Source organism: Haliaeetus albicilla, chromosome 21 (assembly GCF_947461875.1).
Source record: "Haliaeetus albicilla chromosome 21, bHalAlb1.1, whole genome shotgun sequence".
NCBI lineage: Eukaryota > Metazoa > Chordata > Aves > Accipitriformes > Accipitridae > Haliaeetus > Haliaeetus albicilla.
The window spans coordinates 15,509,549-15,524,712 of record NC_091503.1 but is presented as its reverse complement, the minus strand read 5'-3'; the positions used below and the strand labels follow the sequence as shown (position 1 = coordinate 15,524,712).

The window sequence follows — 15,164 nt, the reverse complement described above, 5'->3', positions numbered from 1 at the left end:
AGTTGAACAAACTAAGAGGACTACAACATCACTTATCAGCAATCCATTAGTGTCACCACCCACATTCTTCAGACATGAAGGTGAGAAATGTTTCCTTCTTGTAGTGTCAAAACATATTTGGATGTCTGCTGAGTGAGGGTTTAATGGCTTTAGAGGACAATTTAGGAAAGTCCTAAATCTGTGTGACAATTCTCAGTAAGCAGTCATCCTTCCCATCTATTTGCAGAAGTCACAGAGGGAACCAGAGGTGTATCCCTTGTGGAGGAAGAAATGATCTTGTAGTGAACAACTGTCACCCCTGCTATATGTTCAGGATGTGTCAAAGCATATCAAAGGAGAAAACACATATAGTAGAAATCCAGAGTAGTGAATCCTGTCCCTACCTCACCACTCTACTAGCATGGAAGATAATATTCTCAGTAAAGAAGGGAAGCATGACCCATGAGCTGAGCCATGACTGATGCAGGGCTGCTGGCAAGGCGCTCTCAGTGTATGTGGGTTCCTCCAGTGAGCTGCAAGAGTAATCACAGAATAATACTGCCTCTGTTTGAGGGAGCAGGGAACAAGATTTCTCCAAACCTTCAGCCTTGGAAGAGCTGCTTACACTACACACAGGGTTTTCCCCCCAAGAGAAGATGTAACAACAAAGGTGATTGCATGTTTGGTATCACCAGGAAGAATATAGACAAAAAGTGGCCATGAACACAGAGGTGTTATACATACAATAAACATTCAGCATGAATGAATGGAAAGGACCAGTTCCAAAAATGGGTCTAACATCCCAATTTTTGCAAAAAATGTTGATTGTACTGTATCAGAACCATCATGATAGAAGACCATTAAATATATTTTCAGCAGGATCCATGTGAGCAGCCTTCAATGTCGATGGACTTGTGCTGACTGATATTAGGGTGCAGTCCCAGTGACAATAAGAAGTTATCCATACCCGCAAGAAACTTGCTTTTGAATTTCTCTGTAAGATACGGTCTTATTGTTCTTTACAATGAATAGTACTCATTTATCTTATCCTAGCCTATATTCCTCTGCTGGATACACCATTTTGAGTATAAGGGTAAGATCCTTTTGCATGATTTGCACGTGAGGACCATTCAAGAATTAATGACTCAAAGCTTTCAGATGCCCACAGAAATTCCATTGGCATTTCTGTTTCTTCACCCAGCAAAAACAGTCTCATATAACACCACACAAAAAGGGTAAAAAGGAAAAAAAAAACCAAATAAATATTAATCCACTGCACCACCATGAAAACTAGGCCATAGAATAATCTACCCATCCAGTCTGCAACACACATCAAATTCAAAAGAACAACAGGTTCAAATACCTGGATGTAGAAAGAAAAAAACAACAAAAAACTATAGGTGTCGGAGCACAACATGAAGCATTTTCCTATCACCTTCAAAAACCACTGCAGTTAGGTTTACTACCTGCCTTTCTACAGCACCAAAAAAAAGAGTCTTAAAGAAAAGAAATTATTTTAAAACCCATTTTTTAGAAAGTTGGCTAGCCAGCAGCATATTTACTTCTTGATTTGGAAACAGCAAATTGAAAAACAGTGCATATGTAATAACTGATACTTGTCAGTTTTTGAGACAACAGATAGTATCTGTTGGACAAGTAACCTGTGCATCCAATGATCTTGTCAGTGCTGCTATATCCATAAGAAGGTATTCTGAAGCCTGAGAGATTGTTCAACGGCGCAAATAAGTGTCAGAAAGAAAGGAACAATGTCTATTTTCTTCTCCCTGTTGAACACCAACAATAGTATTTTGCAACAAATCATTATTAGCCCTGACATTTATAGTAAAGGTCTACTAGTGAATCAGGACTAGAAAAAGAAAGGAAGAGAACAAGGAGACAAACACCAGTCACTCAGCAAAGAGCAGGGCAAGAATATCAGACATGTTATGGATAAGAGTGTCACGCACTGGCAGATGTATTGAGGAAGGCAGTTATTTGCTGCTGTGATTAACTGAGCACAACACATTGGGGTTGCGGTCTGAACACCAGAAACTCAGTACTAGTACAAAACTGAAATATAAAATAATGTTTTTAAGTAAAAATATTTATTCTAAAAAGTGTTGTAAAAATGTTTTGGAGCTAAAAATTTAAATGTGCAAACACTGTAAGAATCAAGAATTTCTTGGTATACAGAAGTAAAATATTTGTATTCTGACCACAGGAAAAACATGTTAAAAGTTTTACTTACTTTGGATGGGTAAATTCATCCACTAGGACAACCTTTTCTATCAGGTCTCCACCAACGGTTCGAGCCAAATCATAGAAATCATTCTTAGAGTATGTCTCAGAAGGCAGCCAAAAGGAGATGTCATTGATCAAAGGTGGATATCTGCTGAGTGGCTAAAAAAATTAAAACACATACCTTTATAAGTGGCTGGATTTGGTAGGTATACCTACAACTGTTTTGAACTTGTATAAAGCAGTACACATTTTAGAAGCTTTCTGAAATGCTTTTTGAAGTGCAAACTGGCCTTATAAACAACTGAGATGCAAGTTTTTATACTAGGAAATGTCTTTTAAAGATCCCCTCACAATCACTTTGATTCATTCATTCAGAAGAAAAAACTTGTTTTGTTTGCTAAAATCAGCACTTATGAGCCTGAATAGATAGAGTTTTGGATGAGAGCTCTTTAAAAGGAAGAGATCATTTTAACATGATTATTCACCGGGTAGAATTGCACTTTTAAAAAGCATTTTTCAGATTTTTTACAGATTCAAAAATTCTTATCGCATTAATGTATAAAATTGATATGTATTTTATATAATTCTTATATAACACAATATGTTTATCATTCATACTGTCCAATTTCTAAGAAAGTCTTATCAGCCAGTGCTGCCTTATTAGAAGGCTACAATAAGAAACACACTTTGGCTTAAAAAGAGGGATCAGTTCACTTCCCTGTGGTTTTTATAGACATCCAAACATCTACAACAAAAAAAAGTATTGCTGTTAGCATAATTAGTAGTTCCACAAGTACCACAACAGACTCTTAAACATAAAGGGGCATCTTTGCTGCAGACAGAAAGACCTCGTCTCATGGTCAGAACACTGTAACTTGTTATTTGCAAAAACAGGAAGAGAAAGAGAACAAAATAATTATTAATTTTTCAGTTTTGATGAAACTTCCCCAGAGTCAATGAGTTTCAGATCTCGCCTTTGCTAAGATGTTTCCCCCTCTGAACCAAAAGGAAATGGTAATGCTCTTCTTTCATGCCCTCTAGACCATGTAATACCTTACTTCTGCCTCCCATTAATACACTGCAGTTGAAATTTGGAATAAGTACTTTTGCGCAAGATTGTTGGGGTCTGCAGGAGAAAACATCTTTTCTTATTTTGCTTATATGTATATGACAGCTGATGTGTACACCTTGGTCTATACAGTATATTATCTCACTCAAAAATGTATTCCATGCCTGGGAATGTTTTATGATGGAGCAGTGAAATCCTAAGTGAATACCTGCTAAAGCCATAAACCTGTTAAAAAGGCAAATTTACAGCATGCTGATTTACTCAAATCCTGTTCTGTACAGTGTAAACCAGTCAATAAATATCTGATAAGGAATACAGTGCAAGTTTTAAATTAATAACCCCCCAGTGAATAAAATTGTGAATCACAAATGATTATCCAACTTGTTAAAGGAATAAACTTGTCAAATAAATTCATATTCTGCACACCAAATTAAAAAAAACTTGCACAATAAATCCACCACACAAGAGCTTTTGATAAAACACTAATGAATGAAATGTAAATATCTCCTCTGCTATACAAAAGTCACAGCTGCAAATGCTGGAGATACTCCTCAGTCAACAGCCTGATACATGTGTTAGTGTAAATAAAGTTACAATCCTGCAGTAGACCCCTATATTCTCACCTCACTCCTATCTACCACTATATTTACCACTGCTATATTTCAGAAACCTACTGAACACACTTCAAAGCTTGTGGGGACTAATCCAAAACTCACCGAACCTCCCACCTTCAGGACATATAATTATTCAACCAGAAGATGTGGCTCATGAGCCTAACCATGACTCCTCCATTTGGGCAGGTGCCTACTTTCATTCCTACAGGTACAACGACACTAAAGAAAAATAAGTACATGTTCAAGTAACTCAGTAACATCCTAAACCCTGAAAGGAGCAGAGTACCCACAATTCATCGTGAGTGAGTATTTGCTATTAATTTCAAAAGAAGCAGGATTATGTCAGGCACATGAAAACAGCATTCTCTTTCCCACTTAAAATGTGATGTACACAAGGACCCAATGTGGCTAGACCTTGCAAATGTACCTGGAACAGTCTGACTTACATTATCTATGTCACCAAATTCCATGTGAGCAAAGTTACTCAAAGATGTAATAAACTGTAGGGTCTGGCCCTCCTGAATTATCAAGTCTACAAGAAAACTGCTTCTTTGACTCAGTCCATGGTGTTATTAGCCTAGATAGAGAATTGTTGTAATTTTGTGTGTGCACACATGTGTGTACACTTGTGTGCGTTACAAAGACTGGAAGGACAAATGCTTAAAACAGTAAGTGTAGCTTTTTTATTATTAGGTACTAACCTTTTCTCATAGCCTCATAATGCAGAAAAATCTTTTATGGTAAAAGGCAAGGCCATAATCCCGTATTATACTGTCCCTTCACCACCTGGCTGCAGTCAATATCATTGCAGTAAGTATTGTATCAACACTAAATTTAGTATAAGGATAAAATTCCTAGTTCTCAAATGTATTGATCTGTTTGTTGTAGAGCTACATGAGCTACATAATTGTTTATTAGCTACACCTAAAATGCGAAGAAGATAGGACAAGAGTCTCCGACTGGCAGGTCAAAATGAAGTTACTAAGTTTGTATTCAGGCACCCCAGCAAATACAAACTGTGGTCCAACAGATCCTGTTGCCATCACTGTCCTCCTTTCTAAACTGTCCTGCCCTTTAATGACAGAGCATCTAAAGCCCATTGACTTTGATCCCTTTCCAGGTTCAAGGCAAACGGCAGCCCCAAAGACTGTTTCCTTATGAATTTACAGGCACTTTAGAGGCTCCCGTTGAGAGTAGTGTGTTCTTCCCACACTCTGCTGTCATCTCCAGCCGCCAGTCCCAGCTACATCCTCTTCACAACTTAGGTGTGCTCCAGCATAGTGCTCGGAGAAGCTAACAGGACACTGACTGGCTCCGCTGCCTGCGTGCTGGCTGACTCCTAGCACACTGCCCAAGCCTGGAAGCCCCACCATCCCTCCTTCTACTGCCTGACTGCCCCCCTTAGGTTTTTGGGGAACTGAAAAGAAGTTTAGGAAAAGGTAGAACTGATCCCACCTGCAGTGTGCTGCTGCGAGGTGCTGGCCAGGCCTGGTGGACAGCACTGATGATGCGCATACAGCTCTGTACCACTTCTTTGGTCCCACCACAGCACTACTTTAAATGTTCTGTTTACTTTGCATTTCAAACACTACAGCGCACTATCGTTGACATTTTTCAACAGCCTCAGAAAACAAGAGTGCTTTCCCAGTAATTACACTATCTACAAGACTCCACTGAGCCTATGTTGTAGGGAATATTGCAAATAATGATATCACATTTTTCAATCACCCAAGGTACAAGCATTTAGGAGTACTGAATTACTATCATTTTTTTTAATAATGAAATGGAACTGTATGATGATCCACCCTCAATGATACATTTCTACTAGTCATTAGCCACACTTCCTTCTCTGGCTAATAAATAAGCCAAGTACTTGCTAAAACCGCAAGCTTTTCCCTCTCAGGATGCTAATTTTAGTATAGAAATGAGTAGCTGGACACCAGTGCTGTAAGCCTGCTGTGCCAGCCTGCCTTGCCTGTGCCTAGATGTACCTGAAGAGCGCATCACTGAAATCTCAGGGCTGTGACTCTTCTACATGTGTTTGTGATAGTTTAGGGCATTCCTCATCCCCAGCCCTCTGCTCTACCTTTCTGTCCAAGATTACTGCCCCTGCAGCCGCTGATAAAACAATCACATGCTCATTCCTCCACCACTGCAGTTCACAGCCCACTGTAGTCAGCTGAAATTTGCCACTTTCAGTTGTTTATGATAATATATGCTGGATGAAGTATTGCAGCAGCTTGAGGCATTGGGGGAAGCTATCTTAAGCAGCAACAGGATCCACCGGAACTCATCTGTCAGCATAAAATAGCAAATACTTGGGCTCTGCGTACGTTGCCACACCAGGGCACTACTCTGGACAGCGGGAGGAATCAAGTGGTCACTGTAAAGCGTAGTCTCTGTTTGTCCACACACAGCAAAGGATCATCAGCTAGTCTGGATCCAGATACCTCACAGTTGCACGGGAGAGAAAATGCAACACATGGCAGAAGCCCCCACCTCCAGAGGATAACGCACAGACAGTGCCAGCGAATGAGCCAGCACAAGGCCAGAGTGTCTATAGCCCACAGTCCTGAAAACCAGGATGAACCTTAGTGCTTTCCACAAATATTTGGCATTAAGAAAAAAAAAACACAACACATTTTCCCAGATGCAGTGACCATGAGTGCAACATGCCAAGGGGACAGGAAAAGTTTTGTGCTGTGGCTGTTTGCTCAGTTCCCTCCCTGCTGCCGGCTGAAGACACAATGGGGGGACACAACTAACAAGCGACAAACATGGCAAAGGAAAAAGCTGTACTATTTTGACAGTGGCGACACAAACGCAAGGTTAACAACGACAGGTACCAAAAACTGGGTTAGCAACTCCACAGCAGCCAAACTATTAAAAAGCCAGCCACGCTTTACTGCCATCACCAGTTTGAGTCAGAAAAATATGAGACTTAGCAGCATCGCGGCTGTCAAGCTTTAACAGTCCTGCATTGCCCATGTTTTGGAGAAATATGTACATAAACTACACAGTTTTAATGCAACGTCATAGTCTCATCAAAATGAAAGCTACAGTCCTGTAATAGCTAAGCATTTCTTAATCCATGGTGGAACTACATTAATTCAGTGTTATCATAGGAAATTTAAACACGTAACAGGCATGAAATTCAAATTTGCAAATTTACAACTGTAACTTAGTCCCCTTGCACATAATGAAGTTTCCTGTATTTGTGTGTATGCGCCTAAATTTACACTTGTGTATTTATGACCAGCGTAGACAAATTACGGTTGCTGCAGGAAACATAATTCTGAATTTCTTGGCTTGTCATGGCTTAAAATTTGCAGTCACAATGTTCCATTATGATAAGTTTTCTACCCTTCCCTTCACCAAATCAATTTTTTTCTTAGTTATATATAGTAAATTCTATATGTTCATACATGTATACACACATATGCATTTATGTGTAAACACACACACAGATATCCAAAGGAGGAAATGGAGAAATTTCAACAGAGAACTTCTATAAAGTCTGATAAGCAGATATACAGATATGTTCTGGGATTAAGCTCTTAAATCTAAAGCAAATGGACCAGTTTGGTATTGATGCACTACACTGTCCTGCAGGGAATGGCTGACGGACATTAGCCTCCAGTGGCGCTCCGAGCTTCTCAAGGAATGAACACACAAGTATGATCAGCCCTTTTTTGGACAGCAGTCTGCTCCCCCCAGAGCCCTTCACCTCTGCAAGCTCACATGCAGGTACAGGGAACACCATGTGTCCATGGGAACATCATGTGCTTCCTGGATTTCAGGCACTCTGCTTGTACATAGACCATTTTGAGTGGAGGAGGGTTTTTTTATGCATGGGTGAGAAGGCTCTGTCCTGGGTTTGAATATCATATGAGTGCCTTTGAGTGTCCCAAATGGCTTCAAACCATTAATTCATTCCATGTGAATAGGGAAATACCCTTCACTATTTCTCACAGAAGCATGAGGAAAAGAGGAGAGAAAGTAAAGGAGGCATCAGGTTTCAAATTAACTAAAGGGTGAATTTTTTTTCCGCACTGTGCATACCATAACCAAGGACCTGTTACATGGAACTAAAAGGGACCAAACAAATTCATGGCGGACAGGGCCTCCAGTCACTATTAAACAGAGTGATCCAACTGCATTTTTGGTTCAGCAACTGTCTCATGGTTTTAAGCAGGATCAGTAAAAGTCTAGAACGATCACACTATTTTCATACTTGCTCTGCTGTTCTGCTGTTCTCCAAGCACTTGCTGTTTGCCATCATGTGAGACAGCAGACTTGAGCTGGATGGTTAGGTATAGCATAACAGGTCTTTTCTCATTAAGAAAATTGCTTCTTTCATGGCATTCTGGTAATGATGATATTACCAAACCAAATCTCCTTTCTTTTTCTAGTTTAGTGATTTCTCATCTTAATGCGAGTATGAAGGATAGCATACAGACGTTGAGATACTGAAGAGATCTGGATGTACACCACCTTAGATACAACTGCTCTTAGGCATGGCAGCAGTACTATGCAATCAAATCTTCTAGGGGCTCTAGGGCTGGGGGAAGGGGAAGGATTGCCCAACCATTCCCACAGCCATCCCCATTTTCCTCTCTTACTTTCTAACCAACCTGATTCCTTTCCATTTCTAAGGTTTTAAGTTGTCATTGTTGATGGAAATGCTTGATTTCTAAGCTGTGTTTAGGAGCCCTGGTTCCTACCCTGCTCTTTCACTTGAGACGAGAACCCAAGTGAAAGCTACCACTGGCCACAAGGAGCATTTGCCTACAGATACTGCAGCTGACTGGACTTGCCAACATACACCCACAGGTTGAATCAATCAAATAATATCCCAGTTTCCACTCCAACTAGTGCAGTTCACAGCCCTTCATGGGGGTGAAAAAGGGGGAGGGATGTCAGACTCCCCTCTAAAGATCAGTACCTTGAAGAAAATCATACATTTTGTAGAAAGACTGGGTTATTTGTCAGCAGCAGCCTGAACAATTAAAACAGCATTGGGTTACAAGTCATTGCTGTTCCTCACCTTGGCAAAGCACTCCCTTTGCCTTTACCTCCCTCATCCCTGGGGAAAAGCAATCATGGAAGTATGGAAATACAGGAAGTACCTTGCCAAAAATATAAGAAAGAAAACAATGTTATCAAGAAACACGGTAAATTAAACTGTTCTCAAAGGTAAAACACCCATTCTAGATCCAGGTTGAGCAGGGAGGTGCCATGGGGCACAGACTGTCTTTCTAGGTAAGTCTCAGCCTTCAACGTGGGATGAAGTGGCTGCAGCCCCTTGGCAGGAGGTACAGCTTTGTGCCTGGCCAAATCTGTGGATCAGATCCCTCTCTGTTCTGCACACCACCATCTGAGCTCTGTCCCCTTCCCACCTAAGCAAAGCCCTATGGGGTCTTGTTGAAGGTAAGAGTTTCTCTCTTGAGCCATATTACAGGTTCCCTGAAAGTGCAAAACAGGAGGAGTTTAATTGCTTATATTCCACCTAAGTGGTCACCGAGTAGCTCTTCATATCACCTCATTTACTCACCTTTTCCAATGCTAGTGAAGCACCTTTGAATAGAAAAATATGCCAAAGATTCATCAGAAATGCACACACATGGGCACATGCACAAGAACAAATACAACTTTTCTTGCATGGTAAAAGTAACACCTTATTACAGAGGAGCCTGCCTGACAAAGGAAAGTCGATACCTAATATGACACTGAAAAATTAAGATGGGTAACAGCCAATGAAAAGATTAAAGTTCTTACATAAGATACTCCACCTTTTCCAAGCACCAGCAAGAATGCACAAGAGGACTGGTGCTGTGGCAGAATGAGTGAGTAGAAAGCTTACTGTTAAACATGTTCATCCAAAAGTACTGCTAGTTATTAAGCCTCTGTGGTCCCACCAGAAACGGACACTGTATTCTTATGCACAGGAGTATTTTAAATTGCAAGCATTTTATTTTAAAGTCAAGCTCATTTAAACTTGTCATGGACAACACTCCAAATTTAAAGCCACCACACACTTCTCTGAGTGCAAATATGTATTTTAAACTGACCTGTGGTCAAAAAACTGAGAAACAATGTATGGCTTTTGAGATGCTTTCCGGACACAGAAGGATCACTTCTATTGCCACTGAAAATATTATTTTTATATGATTAGTAAGGAGTTGAAAAAGCACAGGAAAGACATAAGAAATTGAAAGGATTGACCTAATCCTATTAAAAGCAGGGCTGTTGCAGTGTACACAGCAGAGAGATATTTCCAGATACCCATGCACTTGGGCACTTGGATATGCCTTGCCACTTGTGATCCGTTTACAAAAACTACCAAAAGATAAATACAAATGATTCCTAAATACTGGTGATGGACTTTCTGCCCTGTGCTTGACTAGTCAAAAATAATTTCTCATTCCCATAGAACAGATAGGACTCACAGGGAGAACCACCAAAAGGGATGTGTGTCTACTACGCACTCCCACATCTCATCTTCTTACAACCCCCTTTTGAAAGCACCAGGGTGAAGAAGAGATTAGCTTGACATGTTACTATAGCAGTTCTAGGTCTACCATGGAAAAATATGTATTCTTCTTATGTTTCTTCCCCAACCTCCCAGTTGACAGCCTACTGAGCTAGCTGGTTTCGTGGAGCTAATCTCCCATTTCAAACACACATGTATCACTGCAAAACAACTAAAAGCCAAGAAACGCTTTTGCTGGTATCACTTTTCCTTTTGAGCAGTTTCTACCAGAGAACTGTTACGACACAAAAGGGAACAGATAGGACAATCTATTCATTATGTTGTGGTGGTGTCTATAGAAAAAAGCAAGCTTGTGTCCTGGAGAAGGAATCCAGTGATGTGGAATCACCGAAATGGTAAGTGGATTCTCACACCAAATCTAATAATCAACACTTAGGACTGCCTTTTGCACAGGCTGTCCATGTTCCTTCTGTCCTTCCTACCCAAATCTCCCACCCCACAGGGAGAATCACTCTATCAGTTTTTTTTGTAGCAGGGGTAAAAAGGGCAGAGAAGACACCTCAGAAAACAAACCATCAATGAATAAAGACTGTATGTACCATTCCTGCACTTTTCTAAAAAGTATCTACCATGCTTGCAAGGAACAGGTGATAAAACTGGTATAAGTCAGCAGAAACCTAACTTCTCAGCAGATACTAAGAATTTCTTCTTCAGCAAGGCTGAGCACCTGCAATTCCTGCAGAAGGCATTGGTTACTGCAGGCATTCAGTGTTTGCCATGCTCAGAAGTCAGGCTTCCTCCTTTCTGATGGTTTAGTTTGTATGCTTTTCTCATTATGCTTAATAATAATGCTGAGATGAATAGCTCAGTGGGGTAAAATACTGCACACATGAACAATTCATATAAAAGATTTATATCTAAATAAAGAATGCAAGTATTTGGAAAGAGACTGCAGCAATATGAAGATGTATTTCTTCCAAATACATAGCATAACAATGGCAACAAATTGCACCCAACATTTTATTTCAGCTTAGATGAAAAATCTCATATAAAGCACTGTTGATTATATTTCCTTTTCTGCTCATTAAATCCACCATTCCAGAGAGTTATTGTTTAAATAGCAGAATCTCCAGAACACCTGAATATAACTTGCACCAAAATAAGCTGGCATCACAAATCTTACAGGCACATGCAACACCTGAAAAAGTCCTTCTTCCCACCTAACAAGCTGGGTTTGGTTTTTTCTTCTCTTTTCTTCCTAAAAAGCATAGAGATTTCCAGGACAACAGCAATGATGATTCATATTTCTAGGCCAGCAGCAACTTCACATAATGCCCTGGACATTGCTATGCTACAAAGGAACGTCCTCATCTTTCTACGCTTCTCAGACTTATGAGCTAATCTGTATCATCTGGCAAATGCTACTGTAGGTACTGCATCATAAAAATCTATGCTCCCTAGGAAATTAAAAGATTCCAACTGCCACATACAGTTTACCTGAGCAGATTACTGGTGGTTTTGAAATATTCTTCATGATTTCCAGTGCCACTAAAATAGCTGGGTTTCCTTCTTCACTTGGGGAAACTGCCCAAGTTGCAATGACTCTTGACAAAATCCAGTACTTTAGTTTCCAGAATGGCCAATTTCACTTTTTTCCCCCTTAAGTATTAAATTCATACAAATCGCAACCTCCAAAGTGCAAAACCAATAATAAAACACCAGGGTAGTGTAGCAAGGTAAAACCAGTATCTAACTTTAAAAAACACTAGGCAAGCTACAGAGAAACAGAAATGAAAGGCTCTACTTACTTGTCCAATACCCAGAAGAGGGAGAAAAGCCTTTAATTTTTCCTTTCAGGCTGACCCTGAGCATTCCTAAAGCTGTACTCTTGTTAAAGAATAACAATACTTAGAAAACTACAGAGAAGCCATAAGCCAAAAACAGACAAAGCACAAAAAAGCACAAGAAGCACACTAAGCATTTAAGGATGCAATGACAAAATGTAAAGAACATTTAAATCTCAACAAGCAGAATCCGTGTGCAAAACAGGTATTTCTTTAACACCTTTCCTTATTTTACAAGAATCAGAAAATGGGTTCACTATTTCTTATTCAGGAGAACAGGTTACATGTGGGAATAATTATGCAAACTGGTTTTAACACATGTGCAGGAGGATGTAAGCAATCCTCAAATCCTCAAAAGAGGTGATTTCTTCCCATTATTAATTTTTAGAAAATTGCAAAACCAAATCCTCTACAGCATATGCACCCCAAAGCATTACTAACTTGCCACATTTTGTTTTAGGCTGTCACTACTATGGTCCATGTATCTCTTACACTAGCAAGATAAAGGAAATTGAGGACGGGTATGGTAAGAATAACACGGTTCTTCCCAACTGTGCCTTCTGTTGTTTGGCTATTCTCTGTAGCCTAATTCATATTCTGATCAGAGAAGCGGCAGCTGAAAATCAGGGGTTTTTTATTAACACCATGTACTTCAAAAGGTGCTCCTGTTCACACATACGCACACATGCACCCAGACTGTTCTCCCCAGCCCTCATTTCCTAGGACACTCTACAGCTGAGCTGCAATGGCTAATCATGATGCAGATAAAAACTGTAGGGGATTAGGCATGACTTCAGAGACCACTTTATCAAAAGCTCTTTGCAAGATTTATCTTTTGCATGTAAAACATCAGCACAAATGTTAAAACAGCTATCAAGTAAACTCATCTATGACAAAACCCATCCTTTTATCCAAAACTGGTAAAAAGAATTAAAGCATATTTCCTGCTGGTTTCAAGATCTCCCCCCACCCCCTCACCCCTCATTTATATTTCTGTGGTTGTGTATGCATACCAATACATACCTGTATCTCTGAAGACACACACTTGCATATTATAAGTGCTTAGGCACATTTTAAACAGGAGCATATTCTTAACATCAAATGTATAATGTACACTCAAAAGATGCATTTAACCCTGCTGTAGGCACGCAGATATTCAGATTGTGATAATTACCTAGGACTGCCAGTCAGAAACCAGGGTCCCATTAGGGAGATGGAACACAAAATGATAGCTCCTGTCCTGAAGAACTTTCTGCCCTAGGACAGTATTGGAGAAGACATGCTGAGGCAGCAGGTACAAGACAACTACAGCTGTAAACAGCATGGAAAACAGAATTCTTGAGTAGGGAAATTTGAGTCACTACTCAGGTCAGGGCCAAAGACTAAAGTCAAGATAGTTACTGTACCATCTTCCTAGCCAGAATTCTATTCACCACACTGTAGTTAAACCAATATTGGAAAAATATTGGCAAAAGTGTAAGAGTTATCCTCCTTACTAGCTACATACTTTTGTGGGCAGTAAGACTGAAAGCTCTGAACATCTGTGGATTCCTGCCAAAACCAGCAGCTGGTTCTCATAGCTTCACATAACCAATATGAAATCTATTGTTATTTTAGATTTCCAGGTTTACTCCTTCACCTAATATTAATTTAATGTGGGTTTCAGCATATATATCACTGCTGGAAATTGCTCCATGGCTTATTTAAGCATTTTGTATAACCATTATACTTCATCATTTGGGATGCAATAAAGATCAGTTGATATATTCAGCAGCAGAATTACTCATTTGTGAGCTATTTGTTTTAAAGAGCCTCAACCAGTCAAACTGCGAATATATGAGGTTTAGAGATCAGAGCAAACCACAGTAACACATGCTTTTTGAAGTTTATTACACTTTTTGCTAAGTAATCATATAAATAGTATCAGGTGTACTTTGACTGGGTTGCATTGGCTTTTGCCTACAAAAAAAAAAGAAAAAGACATCATCAGCAAAATTATTCTACTGACAATAACTGTACATTGCAGCAGCATTCGTAACTGCAAATTAATTTTTTATTTACATCATGCTGGGGTGAGCTCAAAATTCATTCAAGGCTACAGCTGCTCGTTTTTGTTTAAAAACAAATTGGAAGGAAGTCCCTGGTGGTCTGTTCCCAGTTGCAGGGAATCTCTTTCACTTGTATTGATGACACACCTGCTGGGTATACCACATTCTCTATGTATTTACCCATCATCCTCTAAACTAACAACATGCTCTAAATTCAGCCACACCTCAGATGGACATTCTTCAGGCACTAGTTTTTTTCTTTCGCTTGTGCCAAAGCCTTTCATGGGATATGCTGTGAATGTTATCACTCCTGAAGGCTTCTGAGAGGCTGGGTTTCTGCCATTTTGTTCCAACATTCCAGACTACAGAAAGTGTAAGAAAAAACAAAAGTGATCTTGACTCTTTCATTTGTTTTTGAACAGGTAACATTCCTTTTTCTATGTGAAAGTATTTTTACATTTATTGCATGGAAGGACAATGGCAAACACCTGTTTGGGAAGATATGGAGAGCCCAATTTGAAATCCATGGGACACGTCTACAGACTCAGTGGCTTTTGGATCTCGTGAACATTGCACAGCTGTGTTTCACTTGGGATGCCACTATTGGAATTTAAGCGACAAAAAAAACTTTCAACAAGAACAGCTGTATGTCTTCATTGAAGTTACTCTGTCCTTTCTTCTCTAGTCCTTGACTTTTCTTTCAGTTACTTCCTTCTTTCCTCCGGGACTGAGGTTCTGGATGTCCGAGGTACATAGAAGGAAAAGGTAGAAGACTCCCAGTCTAGAAAAGACTCCTCTTTTGACCCAGGCTGCTCACTTCCCTCACTGATCCATGACCTTTCCCTTGTGCTGCTCATGCATGCAGGCCACAGTGCT

The 15,164-nt window shown here is 39.9% G+C and overlaps 1 protein-coding gene across 12 annotated transcripts in view; it reads right to left on the bottom strand.

Moving 5' to 3' along the window:
• The window catches only part of FARS2 (phenylalanyl-tRNA synthetase 2, mitochondrial), a 249,560-nt gene that overhangs the window by 78,428 nt on the left and 155,968 nt on the right, over positions 1-15,164 (bottom strand). For all 12 annotated transcript variants that reach the window (XM_069809022.1, XM_069809029.1, XM_069809018.1 and 9 more), the window contains one exon: positions 2,228-2,379. In XM_069809022.1, the coding sequence (XP_069665123.1) occupies positions 2,228-2,379 (152 nt within the window). The remainder of the gene's footprint in view (positions 1-2,227; positions 2,380-15,164) is intronic.